At 35.9% G+C, this 11,475-nt stretch overlaps 1 protein-coding gene across 1 annotated transcript in view; it reads left to right on the forward strand.

Moving 5' to 3' along the window:
- Positions 1-11,235, forward strand: part of LOC122230683 (putative uncharacterized protein ENSP00000383407) — a 29,502-nt gene extending 18,267 nt beyond the window's left edge. The window contains exons 4-5 of the mRNA XM_042956872.1: positions 9,335-9,461; positions 10,836-11,235. Of these exons, the coding sequence (XP_042812806.1) occupies positions 9,335-9,461; positions 10,836-11,200 (492 nt within the window). The 3' untranslated portion in view covers positions 11,201-11,235. The remainder of the gene's footprint in view (positions 1-9,334; positions 9,462-10,835) is intronic.
- The last annotated feature ends 240 nt before the right edge of the window (positions 11,236-11,475 follow it).

Consider the following 11,475-nt stretch of genomic DNA (forward strand, 5'->3'; position numbering starts at 1 on the left):
AGTGGCTTGTTCAAGTTCACATGGCTAGTCACGAAGCAGAACATCACAGCAAAACAGTCACTTTGATGTGGAAATGTTGGGGTTCAGAGCCAACAGCCAAGAAAGAATTCTTGAGACGTCTTCACTGCAAAAAAGTGGTTTTATCAAAGCATGGGGACAGGACCCGTGGGCAGTAAGAGCAGCCCTGGGGTTGTGACGGGTGACTGATTATATATTTTTAAGTTGGGAGGGGGTTAGGGATAGCCCAATTCTCTAAGGAAGTTTGGAAGCAAGCTTTCCAGGACCTTTAGGAGGCTAGCTATTGTTAGGAAAAGGCCATTTGTTACTGTTTAGTAAAAACTCTGTCAAGAGACCCTTCAGATGTATGTCAGTGTGCCATACACTTGGTGGATGATTGCTAGCATAGATTTGGGGGGTAGAGATAAAGGAAGTTTCCAAAATAATTTTTATATGTTAAAGTAGACTTACAGGACTCTGGGGCGGTCAGGCTAATGTTAAGCTAAGATTGCCTCTTGCCTTTAGCAAAATGTCCTCATCAAGGCAGCTGAGTTCCTAGAGGAACGTCACTCTGACTGTCTCAAGGATTTGTCAATGGGCTGTAAGTTGTAAGGAAATTTAATTTTCTTTTGCCTTTGTTTCCCACATCGGCTTATCTGCAGACCAAGGCTGATTCTATCAAGTCAGGGTTTCCCTGACATTTTTGTTTATTTCTTGTAGAGATTATAACTCCTCGATACAAGGGTTGTATTTTTTTCTATGTAATTTCCTATATTCATAGCTCCTTGTATGCTAGGAATCTAGTAGATGTTTAATAAAAATTAATGAATTTGTATACTGGCACTTATATTTCCTACTGTGTACATTTTGGGGGGTCAGTCAAAGAATGTACCTAAAGAGAAATATTCCTATGAATAGTTCTAGAAACTTCTTTGAAATTTCAGAGCAGATGCTATTACATGGAAAGTAATCTCTGACTTGATGTAATCCAGGCAGCCCCCAGGTAGCCTCAATGTCTTCACATTAAAAGACTGACCCCAACCTGTGGGTAAAGGAGCAAAGAGCAGTCTTGGCTCCCAGCAGAAGTAGGAGAGATGACCATGGAGCTGTAACTTCCTTGTGCTGTGGAGAATAGAGCCCATGTGGCACATTATTCCAAGACCAGAATTGTGAACACCAAAACCTGCCTGAGACGAAGCAGAAGGAGCCAGAAACATGTATTAGAACTTGAGGACGTGATTTGTATTTATATAGTGGGATAAGACTGTTACATAAAGGGCTTTGTTAGACTTGCGGAATTATACCGCTTAGCTGTTCAAATGCCTGTTAATTCTCCAGGCAAGTGCAGTTCCCTTCCCCACTTTACCTTATGCAATCTTTCTCTCCTGTGAGTAACCATCACATTTTATTTGTACTTCTCACATGACACACATTAACCTTTTCTTCCAGATGTATTTTTAGCCAGCTGTTCAGCTCACATCTATTTATTGAGCATATTAGAGACCAGGTTTGAGATGTGCAAAATAACGCTGGAACCCCAAAGAGCTCACCCTTTTCTTGGAGGGGACAGGCACAGAAACAGACTACTCATTTTTAAAATCACTCATACTAAGCAATGACAGACAAATACCTGAATCTCCCAAAGATTATATGCTTAGTAAATGTGTGTTGAATGAATAAATATTTTATAATTCTTCTAGGAGAGTGTATTCTATTTCCCTAATTCATTCAATTGAATATGCATTCAATTGCCTTTTTTATGTGCTTAACCTTATTTTAAATATTGGTCCAGAGTTTTATCTTAATTTCTATTATTAAAAAATAATAAATTTTGTAATTATAATTACATAAGAATACCTAACATCAACATGGCAATTTTTCCACCAATTATTTTTTCAATCAATATCTCATTTATACAGATGAAATATTTTCTTCTTTTTAAATTTTTTTAACGTTTATTTATTTTTGAGACAGAGACAGAGCATGAACGGGAAGGGTCAGAGAGAGAGGGAGACACAGAATCTGAAACAGGCTCCAGGCTCTGAGCTGTCAGCACAGAGCCCGACGTGGGGTTCGAACTCACGGACGGTGAGATCATGACCTGAGCTGAAGTCGGACGCTTAACCGACCGAGCCACCCAGGCGCCCCCAGATGAAATATTCTCAAATTGTCATTTTAGTTAGTTGTAGTTCCAAGAAAGCAGTAAAATAATCCTCTGAAAAGAGACTTGTTTATTTTTATATGTTTGCATTGATTGATTCTAGTTTATAATTCTTGGTTTTATTACTGTGCATTGAGTTACAAAGTGTTAATTGATCACTGTGACCTTACAAATTATCTTTTTAGAGTATGTTTTAAGTCGTAAATAGACAGTAGTCACTTTTATATAGAAGCGAATGCACATATAGCTTCGAGGTTTTTTTAGGTTTTTTGTTTGTTTGTTTGTTTTTTAATGTTTATTTATTTTTGACAGAGACAGACTGCGAGTGGTTTAGGGCAGAGAGAGAAGGAGACACAGAAGCAGAAGCAGGCTCCAGGCTCTGAGCTGTCAGCACAGAGCCCGACATGGGGCTCGAACTCACGAGCTGTGAGATCATGACCTGAGCCGAAATCCGACGCTCAACCGACTGAGCCACCCAGGCGCCCCTAGCTTCGAGGTTTTAATAATCTCACCATTTAAAACCAATTCCTTTTGTTTTTACCATGAAGATAACTTTCCTCATTTTTACCCAGTCCCTAGGTATCTTTTTTTTCAAGTGGCTAGAAATAAATTCACAGTAAAAACACTGGGTACACTGGGTACTTATGTTCTGCTTGGCAGAAATAGATTTGATTATAAAACCTGTATTCTAGGGGTACCTGGGTGGTTCAGCCAGTTGAGCGTCCAGCTTCGGCTCAGGTCATGATCTCACAGTTTGTGAGTTTGAGCCCCGCATCAGGCTCTGTGCTGACAGCTCAGAGCCTGGAGCCTGCTTCAGATTCTGTGTCTCCCTCTCTCTCTGCCCCTCCCCCTCTTGCGCTCTGTCTCTGTCTCAGAACATTAAAAACAAAAACAAAAACAAAAAAACCCTGCATTCTAAATATGTTTTTTAAAATATAGAATTTCTCTCAATTATAGGAGTAATATGTCTTTATTGTAGAAAAATTGGGAAATGCAAACTATTTAAAGAAGGAAAAGAAAGCCACTTAGAGTGGTGTTTATACTTTCTGTGCAAATTTACGTACTGACTTTTTACTTAATAGTGTATTGTGACCATTGAAAAATCATTTCTAAAACCCTAAAATTGGCAAATCTTTGGTAACTAAGTGAAGAGTCAGAAGACTAGGGAGCTGAGAACAATTGTCAAAGCAAAATATATGAAACTATCTGAGGTTTCATTTCAGTGTTCACTACAGCCTTCCTTTAAAATAAGCCAAGATAATTAATTTTAAAAGATCTCTGTTTCCCATGTTGAAGAAATTATATGAAATAGACGTCAAGTGATCAGACTTTTTCTATTTGAATACTTGTTAAAAAGGTCATGAGAGAGGAACAATTCTTTTTTTAAATCAGAAGAACAACAAAAAAAGAACAAAGGGAAATTATTTTACTTCATGCAAAGTCTATCGTTACTTTCTAGCTTCCTTTTCAATTCAGACAGGTGGTCTGGATTTATTTTGTTTCCATAAGCCTAAATTTCTTCTGTGTAAAAGAAGGGATCCTATTGGAAAAAACAATTAAATTCCCTTGTAGTGAAATATGTATGTTAAAGAAGATGTGTGTGTGTGTGTGTGTGTGTGTTTGAGGTGTTTAATATTTACATATTTATACCTGTATATAAATATATAATATATAAATAAGATAAAAATAAAAATGATGTATTTATATATACATGAAACAGGAGGTATATATATAAAAAAGAATAGGCCTATAAATCTAAGAGTGTCTACCTGATATCCTCCATTGAAGAGTCATATTTAATTTATAAATCAAAACCTTGGATTTTGTTGGTCTTAATTTGGCTTTCAATCCTAGATAACTAGTAATTATGTTAGCTTGTAAAAATCTTGTGAGAAAGGACATTGGATTAAAAGTCATAATATTTGATTCTCATCCTAGCTGTATTATTAATGAATTATCTTTCTCTGGATAAGCCACTTAGCTTCTCTGGTTTTTCTCATTTTTTAAAATGCTGGTAGACTAGATGTCCAATAAGTTCCATCCTAGTTCATAAAATATGGTTGTAAGACTAATCCAGTTCAATAATTCATTGATGCTATTTTCTAAAAATTATTCTATCATCCTAATAGTCAAGCAAAGTGTCAGAATGAGGTGTATTTAATCTAACACTTCTAACCAAATTTTTACATTATTTAAGGAATATGAACAAAATTAACTAAAGTATATACATACTTATATATAAAAGATACAGAACATACATAGTAAAACATACATATGGGAAATATTTAATTTATATTCACATATAATTATCATTTTATTGGAGAAAATTTAAAAGTAAACTAAATACACTAATTTTCTTATCTCTTCTCATTTTCAATTTCCAATGCTGTTCTCTGCATCATTACATCTTAAAGAAATATATTTTACCAAATCAAGTCTTCATCCATTTATTCATTCATTCATTTCATATCATTACTTCAACTAATTCATAGAGAGTACCAACTATCAACAATGTTATAGGTATTAAGGATACTGCATGGTACCTATATGGAAGGTTATGGCTCCTGTCTTCTTCCTTCAGTTTAGAGTCTATGGGGAAGAAAGACATTTAACCAATGATGACAAAAATATAAATCTGAAACTGTGGTGAAAGCCAAGAAGGTAAAAGAATGGGGACCTAATTTGGGCTTGGGAGTCAAGAAAGATCTCTCTGAAAAAATGGCATTTAGTATGAAGTTTCTGGGGTGAGTAGGAATTAACTAATCCAGGAGAAACAGAATAAGCATTCCAGGCAGAGGGAGCAGCATACATAAAAACACTGAGAAAAAAGAGCTCTGGAGATTGGGAACCTAAATATATTTACCTTGTGAATGTGAAGGGAGCCTGGAAACACAGGTCATACAGACTGAGTCAAGTATTTTGGATTGTATTTAAAGAACACCAGGAAATTTGGAGTAATTTAAGCAAGACGGTAATATCATCAGATTTATATCTTTCAAGGAGAACTCAACATTTTATTGGGCATCAACTGAAGGAAGGCAAAAGAAAAAGAAAACCAATTAGAGATTTTCAGTTGGGTGGTAACAATGGAAATGGTGAAAAAGAAACAGATTCAAGATACATTTAAAGAACAGACCAAACTCAGTAATGGAACAGACCAAAGTTAATAATGAAATAAATATAAGTCGACAAAGGAGAGTAAGTGGCAAAGGTGATAATCTTATTTATGGAATGTGCGATACGGTGGAGAAAGATGGCATTCACTGAGTGGAAGAATACCAGATGAGAATCAAGTTTGGGGGCTAGAGGTCAGTCTTGATAGGGCTTATAAATCATTTTAGATAGACGGTTGAGTATGTGAGTCTGAAGCTCTGAAGGAAGCTCTGAAGAAATAAATTGGGAATCATCAGCATTTAAGTGGCATTAATTGTGTGTGTGTGTGTGTGTGTGTGTGTGTGTGTGTGTGTAATGAATGATGAATGATGGTGATATAAGACGAGGGCCCAGAGCTAGTTGTAAAGGATTTAAGCATTTAATTTTGAGAGAAAGGAATTGTCAGCATGTAGGGGTTAGAGAAAGAATGGCCAAAAAATTTGGTGAAAGGAAAACCAGAGAACATGGTGTCCCAGAAACCAAGAAAAGAAAGTGTTTCTTGAAGGTCATCACGGTCAGTATTGCTGGATACCAAGCAGTAATGGAGTTTGGGAATGGTTCATTGGAAAACAAAGGCAATCTAAATGGAATATCAGAAACACAATCTGATTGCTGAGTACATGACGTGATTTGAAGGGATGAGAAATGAAAGGAGTTAGGGGAAGTAAACATAGTTGACTTTTCTGAGAAGTATGCATGGGAAAGGGGGCAGAAAGGGTGGTAAATAAAATATGGTAAATTAACGATGGATCAGATCAGAGCATATTGGAATGCTTTTGGGAAAAGTCCTTTAAAAAGTAAGATGATCACAAAGAGGGATCAGTAAAGAGGGAAGACGAATAAAAATGTAAACCAAATGTGTCACTTGCCTGATTAGAACAAAATACATGCTCTTCAACTGTTCTACAAAGGCCTCCCTGAGAGCCCCTCATTAAGTCTCTGGCTCATCTTATGACCCTCTCCCCTCCTTTCTCTTCCTTGGGGCAAATGCTAAGAATTCTTCCCGGAATTTCAGCTGTAGAACCCCTGCACATGTCTTATCCTCACAGGAATTCTCTTCCCTCTGCTCTTTGCCTAGCTGACCCTTCTCTGTTATTTAAATCATAGTCCTGGAAATGTCCTCCCTGACTATCCGTGGAGCTCAAAACTGTCTCCAAATCTTCACATCTGAACTGAGGTTCAGGCCTCAGTTTTAGTGAACATCCTCCATCAACCAATGTAAATTAGTAACCGTCCTCCCATCTACACTCAGTCATGCTGTTCTTAGCATAGCCTATGGCACATTTTCTTGTTTATGTACTTGTTTATTTGTTTATGGTATGTCATTTCTCTCTAGAATGTAGACTATATGAAAGCAGGGGTCTCATTTCACGTACTCAATGCCACATCCCCAGAATGCATGATAATGTTGGCATATCGTAGGTGCTCAATAAACTTTCACTGATTGGTTGAATGGTAAGTTCAATTTAAAAGTCAGTCTTCTTAGAAAACATCTAGGAATTAAAAGGCACATTATGGGGCGCCTGGGTGGCTCAGTCGGTTAAGCATTCAACTTTGGCTCAGGTCACGATCTCATGGTTCGTGAGTTCAAGCCCCGCATTGGGCTCTGTGCTGACAGCTCAGAGCCTGGAGCCTGCTTCAGATTCTGTGTCTCCCTCTCTTTCTGCCCCTCCCCTGCTCACACTCTGTCTCTCTCTGTCTCAAAAATAAACATTTAAAAAATAGAATAAAAGGCACATTATTGTAATTTTAATCAAATTTAGCACAAATTTATAAGTAATAGATTAGGAGACTACAGTGAATAACAATTTTGGAAATATTCTAAAGGATTTCTTTTCAATAGATAATCTTAATGATTCTATATCTCTTATCATAATTTTTATTCTAAGTTTCATCACTCAGGTATGTACTACCTAATAGCAAGAGAAAGCTTTTTGGAAGTAGTTTGCTATTAGAAAGTAGCCAGTCTAGTGTAAAAAATTTACTGTGGATAATCCATTTGGTAGATAAAACATATGTATGAACTCAAAAGTGTATTTACATTTAGCAAACATTTATCAGGCCATGTACTATACTAGACATATGTAATTGAAAAATGAATAAAATGCAATAGACTGATCTCTATTAACTCAAAGCTCCATGAGTGATTAAAGATATGAAAGTTAACAAGACTCTGCTTTAAAAAGGCTATAACACAGTTTGAACAAAATAATGAGAGGTCAGTTTGTTTTAACACCTCTGGGCCATGAGATCTCACTTATATGAATTTAGACACTATACAAATGCTTCTCTTCCTCCTAGGGGCAAATCATTAATATGGAATTCAGTTACCCTGGTATGTAACACCTTTCCCCATATCAAGTGGGAGTCATTTTCACAAAGAAGGGGGAGGGAAAAGGCCATTTTTGATGCCAGTGTTTCAGTGGAGCAATTAAGCATTGGCTGGAATAGGAAGAGGTTGCTATAAGAAAAGAAGTACAACAAAGAAAATTGTGTTCAGTGGTTGTGCAATGTCAGCTTATTATTGCTGGATGAGCCTGAAGATTAGAAAATGACTCTTCTTGAGTTACAGGGCCTGTAAAACTGAGTAACTCAGAAAATACTGAAGAGGAACACAGGAGAAAATGATACAAAAGTAAACAGCAATAGAAATTGTGTTGAGCTGAGCATGACCTTTGGAAGAGAGGGAAGATTCTGCATATCAAGAAAATCTCATCCCAGGCCTCTCTGAAAGATTAAAATGATTTCAATATTTCCCCATTTATTTAACGCAAACAGGTATGGCTTGCTCTGACAAAACGTCACATTTCCTACTCAGGTGCCATTATGCAGAGACAGAGCCTCAAGTTTATATTGGCTGCTCAAAGTCATTCTTAAAGACCAAGAACAAGTGCTGAATCTAATGACTGGAAATGTCTGGATGCCAGAGAGCCTTTTCTTGCAAACATTTCTTTGGGCTCATAGTCTCTCTCAAAGGATGGGAAAGCACTATTATAAATATTTCTCATTCAAACATTAATGAGGAAGCAAAGTCATTCACCTTTTGCGAACTGCAGTATCTATTTAGATGTCATTTATCAGCCGTTCAATGGAAAGGATAGGCAAAAGCAGAGAGAAATATTTCTGAGTCCAGCGATTTCTGGATGAGAAGGAAGTATTCCTCTATGTAATACTTCATATCTAATAACATCACAGAATACAACTATTTTACCAATTAGTATTAAATTTAACATAAAATATCAGCTTCCAAAATATTGTGAAATTGTTAAGAGTAGGTTATCCTAAATATAATAAGGAAAAGCAGTATAAATACAAATTTGCCAACATTAAACTCGTGGGAAGCGTTTCTGTACCTTCCGAAGAAATTTTGAGTCATAAGCGTTACTAATTCTTTTATCCATATTTTTTGCTATAATAAACCAGTGACACTTATATACTACAGTATAGAACAATATGGCTGTCTTTTTATTTCCTCAGTGTGTATCTAAAAAGCAAGAAGCAATATTCAAAGAAAAGTATATTATTTGAAAACATTTCATGCTTGAAATAAAATGCTGGTTTACCAGAAATTTCCAAAAGAAAAAATGAAGAAAAATGAAGAAAATTTAAATTCTGTTTTTGTTTTTTTGTGCATACCATCAGTCTGTTCCAACAACTTGCAAGTAGCAACTTTAAACCTCTTATTCCTTCTTTGTTATCCTGCAAAGACCTTGCGTCTTTCCACTATTTCACACTGAGTACAAGCACATAGATGGCACCAGATTCAATCCATTTTGTTGCATTTTGAAGTTAAAAAAAAAGGTTAAAAAATGCCCTACTTTAGTATGACTGGCTGGTTGTAATATATTTTACAAGTTTGAAACCAAAAAATTGTCTGCTTTCAAGTTATTGCTTAAAATTGTCTCAGGCTACAGGTTTTGAGGTCACATTATTAATTTTCTCATATTTATGATCTCGACACATTTTAAATTTAATCTTTTGTGAAGAATAATTTGCCCCTACCTTGAGCTGTGTTTGTACTAGGCTGTAACATCAGGCGGTGACCCAGCGGAATCAATGGGGACGTTAAAGAGACTACAGAAACTGGTTTGGACCAAGAAAGCCAGGGTGCCGAGTCTGAATGAGATAAAACCCACATTAATAAACCTTGGTAAGTAAGAAGTCAAAAAGCTGCCAAAAATTCTTTGAGAAAGAATTTGAGTAGCATATATAAAATGAAGGCCATTTTGATAAGGTCTTAAAATAACCATTAAATCTTCAGGGTTTTTAAATTAGAAATTTATTTGTGAAACAGATATCCTTACCCTATTCGTGAATTTTGCTTTTATATACCATATCTCCTTCCCTTCAAGACAAGACTCGGGGATAGCGTGGGAGAACGAGATAATAAGGGTCCTAATTGTTCATTATTCCCATTCTTTGGCCACGGGAAACAGTATTTTTCAATTTTTATGTGAGTGCAGCAAAATGGCATGTCATGACATGCAACTTTGAAGTTCATTTATTTATTCACAATTACATGCTATTAATCATAATCTTTGGTTTACATCAATGAAACATTTGAACTGAAAGAGATTCTGTGATATGGTATAATTTCCATACATGGGTTGCATGTATTTCTATTTTCTGTAATTGTTTTATATATTCCTAGAAATTTCATCAGACCCTTCACCACATGTAAAAATATAGGTCTCACTAATCAACTTCATAGTATTAAAGATATACTTTCTTTTTGTTGTTCTCTCAGTCTTGTTCTTCCTCTTCCAAAGTATTTCACTATGAGAAACACTTTATGCATAAATCTATTTATAGACTGATATCAGAAAAAAATTAGAATACCAGTGGTATTTCAGCCCATGTCCACTGAGATTTCATTTTTTATTTACGTACAGGGAATAATTCATTTACTTTCTTATGATGCTCTCTATACACATTATTTCCAAAAATCAAAAAAAAAAAAAAACTTAATATAAGCACACCAGGACACCTGGGTGGCTCAGTTGGTTAAGCATCCGATCCCTGATTTTGGCTCAGGTCATGATCTCATGGTTTGTGCGATCAAGCCCCATGTTGGACTCCACACTGACAGCACAGAGTCTGCTTGGGATTCTCTCTATCCTTCTCTGTCTCTGACCCTCCCCTCGCTCTCTCTCAAAATAAATAAATAAACATTAAAAAAAGAATGCAAGCAGACCATACCATGTTTATATGATATGGGGAATTTTTTAGTTTGTAATTTTTCTAAAATATCTTTTAGTATACTATTTTCATGTGGCTTTCAGTCAGTGTAGCCAGACTATATATAATCGTTACATACAGCTTCAAAATCTTTTAGGTCAATCTGTTCTTACAAAACAAATCATTTACTATACAAAGGATTTCTCTTTAAAGAATTGCAATTTAAATTATTTTGTGAAGGTAAATGAATTCCTGGTTTGTCCTGTGATGTTCATTCATTTCTACTATATCAAAGGAAGTATAAAACCCATATTATATTCTTAACTGATTTTTCTTTGTAATTCAGAAGATGAAGATGAAACTTTAATTTCCTGTATGAAATTAACCAAATCCCAAGAAAAGAAAATTAGTAATGTTAGCACAAGGGGAAAGGAAGAAATGGAGGGGAGATTGGATTCTATTTCTGCATCACTGGTTAGATCCAGCATTTCCACGGGAGGCAATATGGCAGAAATGTTATCACACAATGAAGGTGAAGTTCAGATGTGGAACAGCTGGAAGCTTTTTCCAGAAACCCCTCTCTGGACATGTGTTGATTTTCAAATTGCCCAAGTTGGACCCTGGAACGACTGTTTGCGCTGCACTCACCACCCACAACTTAAGTCTTCTTGTACAGATATGGATCTCCCACATTCTTGGGTAAGTTTGTAAACTGAGGAAATGCACTGTCTCATCTCGATGTTTGTACCAGCAAGAAAGAAACAGATAATAAAAGTGCTAATCAGTCAACTGTATCAGTGTCAGGAAAAGTTACCAAAACTAGAGTTGTCTTTCCAGAAAGCATTGCAGCTCTTGTGACTTTTGCTATCACGTTACTATAGTCTGTGTATATATTCCTTGTGTTCAAATAAGCTACTGCACGATATTTTTGAGATAATTTTTTTTAGTGGAAAGAAAACTTTGGATGTTGATTCAGCTCAAGAAGG

Source organism: Panthera tigris, chromosome C2, assembly GCF_018350195.1.
Source record: "Panthera tigris isolate Pti1 chromosome C2, P.tigris_Pti1_mat1.1, whole genome shotgun sequence".
Taxonomy (NCBI): Eukaryota; Metazoa; Chordata; class Mammalia; order Carnivora; family Felidae; genus Panthera; species Panthera tigris.